The 16,861-nt window shown below is 37.1% G+C and overlaps 2 protein-coding genes across 4 annotated transcripts in view; one reads left to right on the plus strand and one right to left on the minus strand.

Annotated features, from left to right (window-relative positions):
• Window positions 1-3,956, plus strand: part of GPR137B (G protein-coupled receptor 137B) — a 55,962-nt gene extending 52,006 nt beyond the window's left edge. The window contains exons 7-8 of one of the 2 annotated variants that reach the window (XR_009533353.1): window positions 904-1,229; window positions 1,428-3,956. Coding sequence is in view for 1 of the 2 variants with exons in the window: in XM_060108179.1 (XP_059964162.1) it covers window positions 904-1,015 (112 nt within the window). In the remaining variant the exon portion in view is untranslated. Of the gene's footprint in view, window positions 1-903 lie in introns of both variants that reach the window. The other variant, XM_060108179.1, reaches the window with a different exon arrangement.
• Window positions 3,957-9,467: 5,511 nt separating this feature from the next.
• ERO1B (endoplasmic reticulum oxidoreductase 1 beta) overlaps window positions 9,468-16,861 on the minus strand; it is a 65,734-nt gene continuing 58,340 nt past the window's right edge. For both annotated transcript variants that reach the window (XM_060108197.1, XM_060108188.1), the window contains one exon: window positions 9,468-12,073. In XM_060108197.1, coding sequence (XP_059964180.1) covers window positions 12,013-12,073 — 61 coding nt within the window. In that variant the 3' untranslated portion in view covers window positions 9,468-12,012. The remainder of the gene's footprint in view (window positions 12,074-16,861) is intronic.

Below are 16,861 nucleotides of genomic sequence, written 5' to 3' on the forward strand. Positions count from 1 at the left end.
GAACCTAGGGGTAAGACGGGAATAAAGACAGAGACCTGGGCCTCCCTGGTGGCGCAAGTGGTTAAGAGTCCGCCTGCCGATGCAGGGGATACGGGTTCGTGCCCCGGTCTGGGAGGATCCCATATGCCGCGGAGCGGCTGGGCCCGTGAGCCATGGCCGCTGGGCCTGCGCATCCAGAGCCTGTGCTCCGCAACGGGAGAGGCCACAACAGTGAGAGGCCCACATACCGCAAAAAAAAAAAAAAAAAAAAAAAAAAAAAAAAAAAAAAAAGACAGAGACCTACTAGAGAATGGACTTGAGGACATGGGGAGGGGGAAGGGTAAGCTGTGACAAAGTGAGAGAGTGGCATGGACATATATACACTACCAAAGGTAAAATAGATAGCTAGTGGGAAGCAGCCGCAGAGCACAGGGAGATCAGCTCAGTGCTTTGTGACCACCTAGAGGGGTGGGATAGGGAGGGAGATGCAAGAGGGAAGAGATATGGGAACATATGTGTATGTATAACTGATTCACTTTGTTATAAAGCAGAAACTAACACTATTGTAAAGCAAGTATACTCCAATAAAGATGTTAAAAAAAAAAGACACACAGGTAGTGAGCTATACTCTCCATTAGGATTCAGATACAATTTGTTGCTAAAGCGTTTTGTTATACATAGTGATTGGCTGCAGTATTACTACACTTCTGGGCTCTATAGAGTTCAGGTGACTTTTGTGGGTGGCCTTCTAGCCACTGTGCATAGCACTGTTTAGTGGGAAAACGGGCTTCAAGAAGCTCCTTTGAACAGCTTTGGGATTGTCTGGTTTATACAAAACCCTTGTTCTGTCTACCTAAAATCGGCATGTCATCAACAGTCAGCATAATGTTTCACGTCACTGAAATCTCTCTTTTTCTTTTCAAGTTTTGCTCCAGACTGCTATGATTGGGGACAACAAACTAACAGCTTCCTGGCTCAAGTAGGAACTTTACAACCAGACTCAATTTTGGATCCTGACAAACCAAGCCATGGGTAGCATCAGTTAACAGTTATATGGACGATGCCTCAGTTGAAAATCTTCAGAAAGACTAATTTAATGACAGCTGAATTTTTAGGGCACGTTTCCTTAAGAAATAGGACTTGATTTTTCTTTGTTACAGGTTTCTGATGGCTCCATAGGACTAAGCAATAATTTAGATTGATAAAAACCTTATTTTAGTACTAAAAAGTGAGCCTGGCTGCCTGTTTCAGTGAGTATAATTTAAACTTCAAAAAAATTCTGTACTTTTATAAAGATGTATTTTATATAACTTAATGCTAAAATATACTAGGATTTTTTGAGAACGTTACTGCAATATATGTTGTAGTTTGCACAGACTTTTATGCATAATTCACTTTAAAAGTATACAGTATATGGTCTGATGGTTTTTTTTTTTTTTTTTTTAAAGGCTTTTGGACTAAAGTATTCCTCAAATCCTTACCTCTTCAGATCGCTCAGATTCTGGTAGACTCTAAGTACAGTTGACATCTAGAAAGCCGATTGCAGCTCCAGTGTTGAAAGTTACAATGTAGCAGAATGTCAACAGACTGCATAGTAGGTAAATTGGCTCCTTAAGAGTTGTTGGAGGCATAGATGGTTGGTTCCTCAGAATCTCCTAAATTTTGCCAAAATTTAGTACTCCTTTCAACAGGGCACTAATGTATACCATCAGTGATAAGTTGATAATGTTAATAAAAACATTGATAGAATTGACTTACACTATTAAAGTTCCTCTGCTGTATTCAGAGACTTTTGCACAGTTTGTTAGCCCAGTGAATCTAATACCCATTACCTCAGGACTTCAGCAAGACTGCACCTTTCCCAGCTCACTGAACATTCATTACTGAACAATGAAGAGGTTCTCAACGAAGAGGTTCTCAAAAGGGGTTTAATAACAGGTAACCCTGAGTCCTTGAGCCAAAAGACTATGTGGAATCCTAACAGTTTTCTTATAGTTTCCAACCATATTTAAAATAATACTTTTTATTTTTAAGTAGCTCTGAAAGCAGCCCACTGGAAGCTGCATGTTTAAAATGGTAGCAGCACTGCAGTATCCTATAGCATGAGTCCTGCCTCTCAGCCATGTAAAAGGTCATTCCAGACAGCTGCTTCTAAGTTGTCTTTCATTTAAGTGAAACACGTCATGAAATAGTAGTTCCCCAACCATAAATGCCATTCTAAAATCTCGAAGTCTATATATATACATACATATGTGGCCTGCAGTTATAAAACTGCCTATAATAGGAGACTGTACATGGCTCTGTCAGGGAGGCTAGAGTACTAGAGGAAGTATTGTTACCAGAAAGTATCTTTCTGCTCTGCCTAGGAAATCTCACATCTCGGGACAGAGGGAGGGGCAGGTGAAAAAGAACTTATATTAGTAAGTTCTGCCCACGTGATGAAACCCATTTCTGATGTCTTCCTTCCCAGTTTGGCCTTCAGGAATAACTTGTCTCCGGGCACTGATTTCACAGCGATCAAGTCTGCTTCTCTTATCTTGATGGTATTTAAAAATCAGGATCTCAAGTTTTCAGTGGGTCATGATTGGGTTTTTCACGTGTACCAACACCTTCACCCTGCATAATCACACACAACAACATTCTTGCTTTTCAGTATATGGAAGAATTTGGGTCATGTATTTAAAACAGTTACTGCCAGGGAAAATTCTACACTGAAGCAAAATTTGCACTGATTATTCAGGTTACCTTAAAATATTATAAGTTGTTATTCTAAATAGCTTTAAGAACACCCTACTTGTCATACTATCTTTGTTAGTGATACTTAGAAGAATTTAAAGGCAGACTCAGCAAATGCTTAAAAATCCTTTAAATCATGCTTTCAGGAAGTACTGCAGTTCTTCAATATTAGGTCAAAACATCATGCAATTATTATACTCATCCTATGACATACAAATATCTTATTCTTTTATAATTGGCAAGAAAATTGAAATACTCAGCATTAACTGATAAAAGCCATAATCTATTTTTATGATTAAGCTGCTAGTATTATTTGAACTATTATTTTATCAGAAAGGATAAAAATGTTCTAAGTGCCTATTTTTCTTTTCTTCCCTTTTTGAAAAGTAATGCCTTAAAGTACAAGTAATGTAAACACATCTAGAATATGAAAAACTATGATTGTAACAAACTGTCTCATAGTAAATGATCATGTGTACTCTGAAATGTTGCATGTATGGTGTGGAAAGGAAAATTAAAATTTCCTCTAACTTCCTAATTTACTTGTGTTGCCAACCAAGTACACTAACAAAGCTACTCCTAGGTGAAATACTAAAGGCCAAGAGAAGGCAAGGAATGGTGATTACTGGTTCTAAAATACCCAACTGTCCTCTTGTTTTAAGGCAACATGATGAAATTAAAACTCCCATAATTTGAACGTTAAAAAAGTATGGGGAAGTATGGCAATATCACTGAAAATTTTGTACCATCATTTAGCTAAGTCTGATTCAACACTAAAAGGCTGCATTGAATGTTCCTGTGCATCCACTGGAAATATGCATAACAGTTAATTATGGAGTTAATTGTCTAAAGAATTCCAACTGATTTGTGTACAGGCAGACCTTGGAGATAACTGCAGTTTGGTTCCAGATCACTGCAATAAAGCAAAACATTGCAATAAAGTGAATCACATGAATTTTTTTGGTTTCCCAGTGCATATAAAAGTTATGTTTACACTACACTGTAGTCTACTAAGTGTGCAGTAGCATTATATCTTAAAAAGCAATGTACATACCTTAATTTAAAAATATTGCTAAAAAATGTTAACCATTATCTGAGCCTTCAGCAAGTCATAGTAGTAACATCAAAGATCATGGATCACCTTAACAAATATAGTAATAATGAAAAAAGTTTGAAATATTGGGAGAATTACCAAAGTGTGACACAGAGTCACAAAGTGAGCAAATGCTGTTGAAAAAATGGTGCCGAAAGACTTGTGCAATACAGGGTTGCCTCAGACCTTCAATTTGTAGAAAATGCAGCATCTGAAGTGCAATAAAGTGAAGCACAGTAAAATGAGGTCTGCCTGTAAGATATCCTTCAGTGGCTCTTTTTCCTTTCTACAATTAACCCATTTAATTGAGCTGATGATTAAAACATCCAGAGTGTAACATACAGAGCTGTGGACTCTAAGAGGTTTTGATTCTTGCAGTATACACACACCAGTCACATTTAGCTATGCCAGTTCTTTCTTGAATGTGTCAGGCACATTGCTAATGACTATGCTGGTTATTGTGTTTAGCTCCTTACATCAGGCACGCTTGCTAATGCATCCCCCAATTTTCTCTCTTACCAAAATCCAGAAGAACTGCTCTTTGTTGGCCTTGAACAATTAAACCCCTATTAAGAGGAAAGGAATAAGCATTAGTAAATCCTAGAGCTTGAGAAGTGCTTTGAGAAAAAGGCCCTCATTTACATTTACATAGTATTACAAGAATATTGCTTTTACTTTTTAACCATAAAGATGAACTTATATTAGAACTAAATGGGTCTAAATATTTGAAACTATCAAGATTCCCAAATATAGAAACTTTAAAAAAAAAAAAAACTTGCTCATGTCTTTAGAATACTGCATGATAAAGTATAGGGCTGATCAAAGACACATCTAATATGCATTTCTAATTTTTATTCCATATAGGTGAGAATTTTTTTTAATTGGAAGCATTTCTAACTGTATAATGCTACTTAAGACTCTTCATAGTCCGGATGGAGGAGCTTTTGGAAAGGATCAAGCTAAATAGTGGAATTCTTCTCAAAGACTATAAACAAACTGATTAAAGTGAGGAAACATTTTTTTAAAGGGACCATGAGGATAAGGAAGTGGAATTCAGTGTTTATTGAGCACCTACTATGTGCTAGACCCTGGACTCAGTACTTGTGTCTGTGGGCCCAGTCTGTGGACACAGCACCACCCTTACATTAACCCTACTCTTGGCACTTAGCAGGTATGTATTTATGAAGAGCCCTTGCACCAAAGGGCCAAAATACCTTAAAAGTCAGCTGATGTTCGTGTGCCTCCAACCTAGATCTCTGGGTTCATTCCCTGTACCTGTCGCTCAGCTCCTGTGGGCCTGGGCACTGATGTGGGTTCATTCAGTGTGGGGTTCTGAGACTGGCTGCCAGGTCATCAAGTAGGGGTTTCAAAGTTCTGAGGTCCAAACCTGTTGACTCAGCAGCTCCTAATGGTATCTACCTGGTTCCTCTAATGCTGGATTCCGTACCTCTCTCTATCCCTTGACCTGTCGCTGGGACCTACCCCCTATTTTCCTAGAGACTAATCATACCTTGCCAGCATTCACTCTTTAGCCTCCAAGCCTGATCTGTCCTTCTGGAGCTTGGTGCCCTACCACTCAGAATAGTAGAGTCTTTTATCTCCAGAATATGTTTTCTGTCTCTGAACTTTAAGAGCCTAGTCAGAACTAGAGATGAGCTGCCTGCTCTCTTCAGCTGGATCCATGACCTGTTTCTTTTCAGCCTGTATGAGCTTCAAAATCTCTCTCTTTTCTCTGCTGATCCCTGTCACTCTGACCTTTCTTGACTCTGACCCTCAATTTCCCACGACCCTTGCTAACCTACAACAGTCCCTCCCGTTTCTTTGCAGTCCCAAGTCATACGTGCTCCTTGAAGGCACTGATTGAGGTATAGAAAGGGTGAGTTTAGGATAACCAAATAATGCTTTACCAGCGCCATTCAATTTGTGCTACTGTATATCCTTGGTGTGCTATCCCCTTGGTGCATTCACTAGCCTAGAGTCTGGGCTTCGGTCTGCAGACTGAAAACCTGTTAAAGGACAGCAGAACACTTACCCATTTGGAGATATATTCTGTGAAGGAAATCTGCACAGAAAAGTTAAATGATATCAGAATGATGCATGGTGAATGCAGACTGCCCTGACCAAGGGGTGGTAGGTAGATGATTTTAATTGATTTTAATCAGCCTGTGACAACTTGATGGCACTGTCAAGCAGACAAATAAGATTCATTCACATCGAGGGGACCTTCTCCACTAGACAGGTTTCTGTGTTACCTATTCCTCTTCGACTGATACACAGTTGATTACTGAACATCGTGAAGGTTAGGGGGGCTGACCCCCAAGTAGTCAGAAATCCACATGTAACTTTATAATCAGCTCTCCGTATCTCCGGCTCTAAATCTGCAGATTCAACCAACCATGCATCACGTAGTACTGTAATACGTATATATTGGAGAAAATGTTAAGTAGACCCGTGCAGTTCAAACCCATGTTGTTCAAGGGTCAACTGTATTCTTCCTCTGGGTGCATTCTTGCTATCAACTAGATATAACCTAGTGAGGTTATAGAACTCATAAGTTATGCGATGGCAGGGGTATGTCTGTTTTGTTCACTGCTATATGTTCAGCTCCTAGAACAGTGAGTGAACATTCAAATCCTGTTTCTTCTGGTAGATATCGCCAGGGCTTTTTTAAGGTGACTTCTTGCACTTGCACTTTTATCCACTGCATATTAATTTTAGAAGATTAATACTCATTTAAGGGCCCCTCCCTGTTTTGTTATGAATCTTTGACAGACATCCAACTTTTGGACAAAGAATCCATAATGGAGTAAAAAAGGAAATAAGGATTGTATAGCAAGATAGTTCTCAAATCATTCTTAGAAGCTAAGTCGTAAAACGGAAGCACTGGGATGAAATTCTGTCTACACAGGCACCTCACGTTCTGTCTCTTTGCTTTCACCTGTTTGGGAGCTGGCAACTAGAATACTGAAATGATTAACAAAACAGATAATAAAAAGTAGATTTTTATCAGGTGAAGTATCAAATTAAAAGAACAGTGACACATTATGTGGTTAAAAGGGCAACCCTCCAGAGAAAACACTGAGGTGGGCAGAGTTTTTAGCATGATTCTTATGTTAAAGGACTTTTTTAAAGCTCCTATGGAACAAGAACCGCTAAAAAAATCATTTTAAAATTTTGAAAGGGAGCAGGGGAGATAAGAGGGGGCCAATGTACCAGGTATTAAAACATAGGCCCTGAGTAGTTAAAACAATGTGGTACAGGTACAGGAGTGAATAGATCCATGAAATAGAGAACCCAGGATTTTAGATGAGATACACATAGCATCTCAAACTAGTGAGGAAGAAAGATGAGCTGTTCGATAAATGGTACTGGATTAACTGGGTAATCGTCTGGGAAAAAATTAGGTTGGATCCTTAACTTGCACTTTATGCCAGGATACACTCCAAGGAGTCAAAATTTAAATCTAAAAAAAATAAAATCATAAAAGTTCTAGAAGAAAATATAGGTGAATTATTGCTGTGGAGTGAAGAGGGCCTTCTTAATTATCAAAAAGTCTGGAAGCCACTAAAACAATAAATTAGACTGCATAAAGACAAAGAAATCTCCATGGCTAAACCACCATGAGCAAAGTCAAAAGACAGACTGAAAAAAAAAAGTACAGCTTATTACAGTCAAAGTATGAACATCTCTAATAAATAAAGCACTCCTAGAAATTGATAAGATCAACAGTGCAGTAAGATGGGTAAAAGTTATGAACACAAAAGGAAATATGGCTCTTGAACATATTAAAGGTAGTCAGCCTTATTCATGATAGGAAAAATACAAGCTAAAATACACTGATACATAATTTTGCACCTTATCAGGAGAGCAAGAATCCAGCTTTTTAATAACACCCGTATTGGTGGAGGAGCAGATAACTGCCTTCAACTGAAGGTGGGCGTGTGAATTGATAGCCATCCCCTGTGGAGAGCAATAGTCTAATATCTTTCAAAATTATGAATGCACATGGTCTTTGACCCAAAAATTCCATTTGGGGGAATTTAGACTTACAAGTACGTATTTACATATTTGTAAAATGGCATAAATACAATGTCTGGAAACAATCCAAATGCACATTAATAAGAGACTGGCTAATTAAACGATTGCATAGTCATATAATGGGATACCAAGCAGTTCCCAAAAAAAAAAAAGTGATTAAGCTATCTATTGATGTGGGAAGTCTGCCAAGAAAAACTAAGTCGGGGGAATAAAAAGCAAACTATGTATATGATGCCACCCTTTGGGTAAAAATGAGAGAAAAAATAAGACTTTTTGTATTTGTTGGTATATGCCTTAAAGGTGTATGGATGGAAACATAAGAAACCAAGCACAGAGGTTACTGATGGTGAGGGCAGGGGAAGGATGCCCAGTACGGAAAGTTGGGCCCAAGAAAGACGACGTTCCACTGTAGAGCTTTGTATATTTTTTGGTTTTTGAACCATGTGAATGTTATTACCTTTCCAAAAAATAAAATAAGTATATTTAAAAAGCTTTATCACTCAATACCAATCAAAAGATGCCAGAAGTCCCCAGTGTTTAGTTGCATGGTAATAAACTAACAATTTATAACTAATTAACACAAAATACACTATAAACTAACACAAATACACCACCTTCTGAGCTGAGACTCTATAGAGTCAGGCTTTCTATTTTCAAATTCTAGTCCCACAACCTAGAATGTCTGACTATGGATAAGTTACTTAGCCTCTCTTATCCTCAGTTTTCGTATTTAAAAACAGAAGTAATTGTACTTACCTGCTAGGGTTGCTGAGAAGATAAATAATCCATGCAAAGCCCTTCAACAGTGGCTGCCAATGAGTGCAATTATGATTTTAAAAAGAACCACAGACTACTTAGTTTCTCCCTTCGCCACAAATTATAACCAAGTTTTCATCTCATAAAAGGAAACATTTAAAAGGGGGTTAAAAAAAAAAAAGAACAAGATAGGAAGATGGCAGAAACATTTACTTTAATTCACATTTTCTATAATCTGGTGGGTACAACAGCAAATTATTTGGAATTCTATTCAAAATCAAAGCTGCACCTGTAGATGTTACTTAAAATAGAGTACATGTAAATTTGGTGCGTGTCTATGTTGTTTTGTTTTACCAAATAATTTCCATGGTACCATGCACCCAGTCTGTATTTTGGTGAATAGCTATGGTTTCTGCAGGTATTTCAGTTTGCAAACTGCTGAGAGGTTTACTGTGAACTGTTCCCAAATTTCCAGATGAAGGCAATGCTGACGGAGATCAAAATAGCTGTCCTTTTTAATATACAGTGGCACCTATATAAAGTTGGAAAACATGGCACAGTGTTTCATATACGTACAGAGATTGTAAGTACTGAGTAATTCACAACGTTAAAATGTCAAAATAGGGCCTCCCTGGTGGCGCAAGTGGTTGAGAGTCCGCCTGCCGATGCAGGGGATACGGGTTCGTGCCCCGGTCTGGGAGGATCCCATATGCCGCGGAGCGGCTGGGCCCGTGAGCCATGGCCGCTGAGCCTGCGCGTCCGGAGCCTGTGCTCCGCAACGGGGGAGGCCACAATGGTGAGAGGCCCGCATACCGCAAAAAAAAAAAAAAAAAAAAAAAAAATGTCAAAATAAAACGTTGGATTTATCAGATTTCAAAACTGTAAAAACCATTACTAATATTCTGTCTGATCTTCCTCATAATCTAAGAATCAACACAAGAGAAACATTTAAATTTACCAGTTTTAATATACAGTATTTCTAACTTACACAGATGCCACTTAAGAAAAAAAATAAACTCATGCCATTGAAGGAAGGAATATTTTCCTTTTCTTCATTGTCATTACTTTATCAGCTGGTACAATCATTTCTGTCAAGTTATATTATCAAGTGTTAGACTTTTAAATTAGGTGATGAGATAAAGACAAAATGCCAAGAGGTATTATTGCCAGGCAAGCATTTTCACAATGCAGTCGGTACTCTAGTATCATGTGACAACAAAAAGGTATGTGAGTTGGAAAAAAGTTTATATCACAAGGACCATAAGACATCACCAGGCTCACAAAACAAAGATTCCTATCACTTACACATTAATTTAAAAAGCACACACATACACAAAAATGTAGGCTGCCTGCCACAATCTAATTTATGGTAAAATAAATTTAATCAAATAGATTTCAGCTTAAGAATACTTCATTTGTTTATTTTCTTGGTAGTGAAAGATCTGTTAAAACCTTTAAAAGAACTTTTTACCCTAACTAGATCTTTTAATTCCTAGAACTCACTCTAATACACAATTTTAACTAAGCTTGAAACAAATCACAGTAAAGGAAAGAAGCAAGAAATGGAAATGACCAAAGATCTTCTCCAGGAAATAGAGCTTAAATAATAGGCTTTATCTTTAACTGAGGGAACGGTGAAGTAACACTACCAAAAAGATTTTTAAACTTACAGTAATAATAGACAAAGTGCAAAACATTCACATTTTCTTAGACTCTGAAAAACATTAAGAAAAATTCTTATTAATTTACCAGCAAGATTACTTAGATATTCACTTTTTAGACAAATTTACCTGAAGGTCCCCCTCTCCCACCAGACAATAACTTGCATCCCTAAAAATGAAAAGAAAAAGTAGAGGAGGCTCCAACCAAGTCAGCCTGTTTTATTCAACTTAAAAAAAATACCACCACTATCAACAACAACATGAAAACTCCAGGTCTATAAAGGTTAGAAATGGGGTAAGAAAATAATTAAATAGTGAGATCTTACTCCCTCAAACCATAGCCCTCCAAGGGACAGCTAAGTATTTTTAAAAGAGGGATAAGCCAACTAAATACAAGTTAAAATATGCCACTAAAAATCATCAATGAACACATTCAGACTTTGGCAGGATAAGATATGGGTTTAAGAGCACTTATTTACTTCATGAAAGACTGATACCCGCATTACTTCTACACAGATGCAACCTTTCAAATTAATCACATTATATATACTAACACCTTTTAAAATAATATTTTAAATATTAAGGATATTTAAATCCCAGGTTTAAAAAATGACAGTTTAGGACTTATGAAGTCATCTGTTGGTACAAGTCACATGAAGTACCATTTATATACAAAGAACTAAAAAAGAAAAGGTGGGGAAAGGGGAAGCTTAGAGAAGGTATGAATTAATTTATCTACTTAAATACCCTACCAAAGAAAATCAGATTGAAAGAGGATTGCATAGACTGTATTCTGAAATAAAATCCTTTAAAAATGCTTACTTTAAAATAGTAAGTTTTGTGTATATAATGTTTTCATTTGGTGTTATAAATCCATATAATTCCATTCAAATTTTATCAAGATGGAAACTGTTAAATAAGTATTTATGCGATTTTTTTTGGTTTATTTTCTTAAACAAAAATTTCTAAAATTGGAGTAGGGGCAAAGAAACACACAATCAATAGCAACTGATTTACAGGTTCTGAGTAAAGAATCCTCTTGAGCCAGCCCACTGCAGGCACATGAAATCTGGCTGGGTAGCATGGGGATATTACTTATTCACCTTTGCCGAAGCAGGCCCTTTAGACCAAAGCAAAACACAACAACAACCACCTAAAATCTTCAATAAAAACCAATGAAATTGAAGTCTTGGGGATTCTTAAGTAACTACTATAACTATACATTGAAAGGGTCATTGATCACGCTGACACTTCCATATTACAGAAGGTGACACACAGAGCTAGGCAAGGCTAAAAATACATTTAAAAATCACTGACAAATTTTTGTCACTGATACCTGCCCTAAGCAACATTTGCTCCCTAGCTCTCCTTTTCCATAATAGACTAGTTAACAGTATTATTCAGATGGAGACATAGTCATTTAAGTTTGACAGCTGGAAATAACGGAATAAGTACAAAGCCAATTCTAAACAAATGGAACAGCAGAATATTCAACAGATGGAAACACATGGAATTAAATACAGAATCAGTGTAGTTTACATGTTTTAAAAGTATATACTTCCTTTACAAATGTGTCTCATTGATAATCTATTAAGAAGCATAAATATTCAAGTGAACATTTGAATTTTCTCTTTAAGAGTTCAGAATTCTTGAAGTCTGAAGATTAGTCTCCTTCTGCTGAAATGTCCAAGACTAAAAAGGCTTCACACAGTCACTTTATGTCTCTAATTAGACATATAAAAGCCTCTATTACCTACTGTTTTGTAATAAGACTTTGAAATTCTGTAACTCTTTTATACTTGTAGAAAGCCTACAAGAGAAAAAAAAAGCATATTAGTACAGCTAATATGATGTGTACACATTTCAAATTACTGATGCTGTTATATGGGCTACAATTTGAAAGCAAAATCGAAAATGAAATGATGTAAACAACACTGAGCAGTGAAGCTTCCATTTTTAAACGTGCATATTCTATAATTATTAAAGACTGACAGAACACAGAGCTGTAGTTCGTTAGTCTTGGTTTAGAAGGGGCAGAGGAAGCCAGTTACTTCATAGTATCAACAGATTCTAGATTAATGATGGGAACAGTGGTATGATAATTCATTACAATAAAGAATCTCAAATCATTTACATTTGGCCTTATAAATTCATTTTGCACACTACTCTCCAAATCCGCTTCTTTCTTGTTGTTCCCCAAACATTGATTTGTTTTAACCCAAACACTAATTTGTTTTAACACAAAGGTACAGGTTCTATTTATTCTGTCTATTGATGAATCCCTGTGCCCTCCATCCACCCATATTTATAGTGTTCAATAAATTATTGAGTGAATAAATGAATGAAATGCTTCTGAGCCCAGACCCAGAAGTAAAACTCTAGAATGGAAATCATAAAAAAAAAAATTCTATAAGCTCAATTATTCTTAGGTACAATTCAGGGTTGATACAATAAAAATCTAATGTTTTTCTTTCTATAGCTTAAGATAATGTAGAATGCAGTACTGAGCTCATTTCTTTAAGAACTTAATAAATAACAGCTTTTCTTATAATGAGAGCTTAAAGTATGGTAGGCAATATTCTAAGCTCATCACAGATATAATCTCATTAATTGTTTAAAAAAAATTCCACAAGGTAGATAAAATTAACCCTGATTTTACATTTTAGGAAAAATGAGGCTCAAATAAATCAAGTAATTTTCCCAGGTTGCTCAGCTAGTAGAGTAGGTGGGTTCTAACCAACCATCAGATCCCAAGACCATATGTCCTCTCAAAAAAAATCTATGTCCTTTATGGTCTCAAAAACATTTTCTTTATATTCTTACAAGCTGTAGGATTAACAGAAAATGAATTCTTACTCTAATCCTCAGAATATTAGAGGACTGAAACAGTGTTTACTTATTATGAAAAAACATTATGATTATTAAACAAAATAAATGTGTAAAATCATATGCTGTACCTCAAAGTACCTGTTTTTAAAAAAACTATCAAAATACATATGAAGATACGGTAGAAACCAAGGTCCATAACTAAAGAAAAGAGAGCTTAGTAAAGAGCAGCAGCTGAAAAAAACAATGAAAAAAGTATGCTCAAAGTCTGATTTAGATACAGAATGAAGAGTGTCAGAAAACTCAAAGGTTATCATACAAATTAACTGTAGGTTACCTTTTACGCGGGGAGTACAAACTCGCCAGCACTATATGGGACCAGAGTCTCTGTGAAGATGCATTCCAGACCTCACAATTTATTACACAAGAGAGATTTTCCACATTCCCTATTATTATTCTAAGACAGACACAGGAAGGCACAGAGCGTACCTGCATTTACCTACTGCTTTACCGGTACTTTTAGAGGGATACTAAAATATATTTTAATAGCCAACAGGTATATTAATTTGTTCCCTGGAAAATAAGCCATTTGATATAAATGTTGAAACTATCAAAAAATGGCTGTTAGTGTAGGAAAGACATTTGCAAAGTATTCAAGATAAAGAAACCACATTTCCCAGCCTTCCTTGGCCAGAACCAAAGACAATTCTCCCTGTATGTCTCTGCCCACTAGCATCACATGACAAAGCAATGCTGTCCTGGCTGCCCTAACTGAGGCAGAATTGTATTATATAGGTTGTCAGACCAAGAAAACTACCAATTCACTTAACAGGAACGAATGCACAAACCCTCCCAAAGCGTAACAATAATTTTTTGTGTTAGTGCAGCCAGAATCATTTACTATTTAAATGAACTGATAATAAGGTGGAAGATACAATGAACATATCTCATTAACAATTATTAAGAACTGTAATATTTTTAAGGAAAAAGTAAGAAATGTATAGAATACATATGAAGGAAACAGTTAAACTTGACTAAGAAATAAAAGAATGACTAAAATTGTGGTATGTCCATATAACAGAATATTGGCCTATATTAAAAATAGTGCTTATGTATTTAAAAGTTGCTAAAAGAGTAAATCTCAAAAGTTCTCATCACAAGAAGAAAAACTCTGTAACTACGTGTGGTGATGGATGCTACCTAGACTTACTGTGGTGATCATTTTGCAACATATACAAATACTGAGTCATTATGTTGGACACCTGAGACTAATACAATGCTGTATGTCAATTATACCTCAATAAAAAAGAAAAAAATAACTTATGAAAAAAATTTTAATAATATTGGGAAATGATTAAATATAATGCCAAGTAAAACAGGATAAGAAAGCATACAAAATGTATGGTTTTAACTCTGTAAATATGTACACACACAAACATGTACATAAATTTTTTACATATAAGTAGTGGGAAAATACACATTAAAAATACGCCAAGGGGGCTTCCCTGGTGGCGCAGTAGTTGGGAGTCCGCCTGCCAGTGCAGGGGACACGGGTTCGTGCCCCGATCTGGGGGCATCCCACGTGCCGTGGAGCGGCTGGGCCCGTGAGCCGTGGCCGCTGGGCCTGCGCATCCACAGGCTCCGCGGTGGGAGAGGCCACAACAGTGAGAGGCCCGCGTACCGCAAAAAAAAAAAAAAAAAAAAAAAAAAAAATACGCCAAGGGCTTCCCTGGTGGCGCAGTGGTTGAGAATCTGCCTGCTAATGCAGGGCACATGGGTTCGAGCCCTGGTGTGGGAGGATCCCACATGCCTCGGAGCGGCTAGGCCCGTGAGCCACAGCTACTGAGCCTGCGCCTCTGGAGCCTGTGCTCCGCAACAACAGAGGCCGCAGTAGTGAGAAGCCCGCGCACTGTGATGAAGAGTGGCCCCCACTTGCCACAACTAGAGAAAGCCCTTGCACAGAAACGAAGACCCAACACAGCCATAAATAAATTAATTAATTAATTAAAAAAAAAAAGCCAAATGTTGAAATCGTCCTAGGTGGTAGGGTTATGAGTGATTTTTAAATTTACTTTCTAAATTACACTTTCACTTGTTTTTCCAGATTTTCTATAATGACCATGAATTACTTTAATAATTAGGGGGAAAGAAAGATGAATATTTTAAAAGAGATTTAAAAAGCAGATGGCTGTTATTTGTTTTCCGTGGGGAGGAAAAGGGAGATTAAATTAGGCTGTTCCTTGTTTGTGTAACCATCCCACCCTGAGTGTCATTACCCTTAAGAAAAGAAAGGTTTCTCACATCTAGTCTAGCCATAAAAACAATAAGACAATTTTTTAAGTACTGAAGATATTAGGGCACTAAACATCCAGTGGTGTTTGTAAATCACCATCCCCACGCCCACCATTGCCATGGACTTCAGGTAGCGTCTTGTGATTTAAAAGTGTCACACAGGACCTCGTTTTACCTTCATGTTAACTCTGTGAGAAAGGTTTTTACTCCTCTTCATTATACAGAGAAAGGAAACAAAATGGGAGAAAGGAGTGATATACCTGAGCTCATGCTGCCAGTAAATGGCAGGGCCAGGATTCCAGAATGCTAGGACCTGATTCTGAGTCCAGTACTCTCTAGGGAGCAATAAAAAGTACTAGCAGGCTCTAGTTAGAGAACTTAGCTGGAAGGGTTGCATTTGCGAATAATTCCTTGTGAAATGCAGAGAAATTTTGAGGAAGTTAACATCTGCTTCTTTCTCAATTTTATTTAGATTTAAATACATTTTAAGAAGCAGATTCCCAGATATAGAGAACTAGTGGTTACCACTGGGGAGAGGCAACATAGGGGTAGGGGGTTAAGAGGTACAAACTACTATGTATAAAATAAGCTACAAGGATACATTGTACAACACGGGGGATATAGCCAACATTTTATAATAACTATAAAAGGAGTATAACCTTTAAAAACTGTGAATCACTATACTGTATACCTGTAACATAATACTGTACATCAACTATTCTTCAATTAAAAGTGTTTAAATTGATTTAAATCTTTTTTCATTTAAATTTCAAATAATTTAATTCAGCTTCTCCTATTTTATCTTACTACAAGCCTCATTAGTGGGTGGACTGAATTTTTCATGAAACACCAATTACCAGTGGACACGCTATGTCTATCTTGTGTTTGAAATCTCAACCTACGTGGTCATCTTTAAATACAGGGGAACAACAGGTGAAATCTTTGCTATTAAGATGGGGAAGGGGCAATTAATTTATTTTAATTTAACTGCCTCTTTTTTTTTTTTTTTTCCCCGTACGCAGGCCTCTCACCACTGTGGCCTCTCCCGTTGCAGAGCACAGGCTCCGGACACGCAGGCCCAGCAGCCATGGCCCACGGGCCCAGCCGCTCCGCGGCATGTGGGATCTTCCCAGACCAGGGCACGAACCCGTGTCCCCTGCATCGGCAGGCGGACCCTCAACCACTGCGCCACCAGGGAAGCCCTAACTGCCTCTTTTTAACTTAAAAATGCATGTTAAGAAAACATAATAATCTCTGTATTACTTTGTTCCTTCTTTATTTTTTTTTAATTCTTCCTTGATTTGACGTTGCCTTTTTCCCCAGGGCAGTATAGTATTGTTTTCTCTGATTTTCTATGATTCTTTTCCTTCTCTTCTGTATTCTTCACTTAGTTGGTACTGCATGTATCTCTGTAGGCAAATTCTAATTATTTTTGAAACCATCTGTGGTATAAACAAAAAGCAAACTGTATGTACATACA

This window comes from Mesoplodon densirostris, chromosome 1 (assembly GCF_025265405.1).
Source record: "Mesoplodon densirostris isolate mMesDen1 chromosome 1, mMesDen1 primary haplotype, whole genome shotgun sequence".
Lineage (NCBI taxonomy): Eukaryota > Metazoa > Chordata > Mammalia > Artiodactyla > Ziphiidae > Mesoplodon > Mesoplodon densirostris.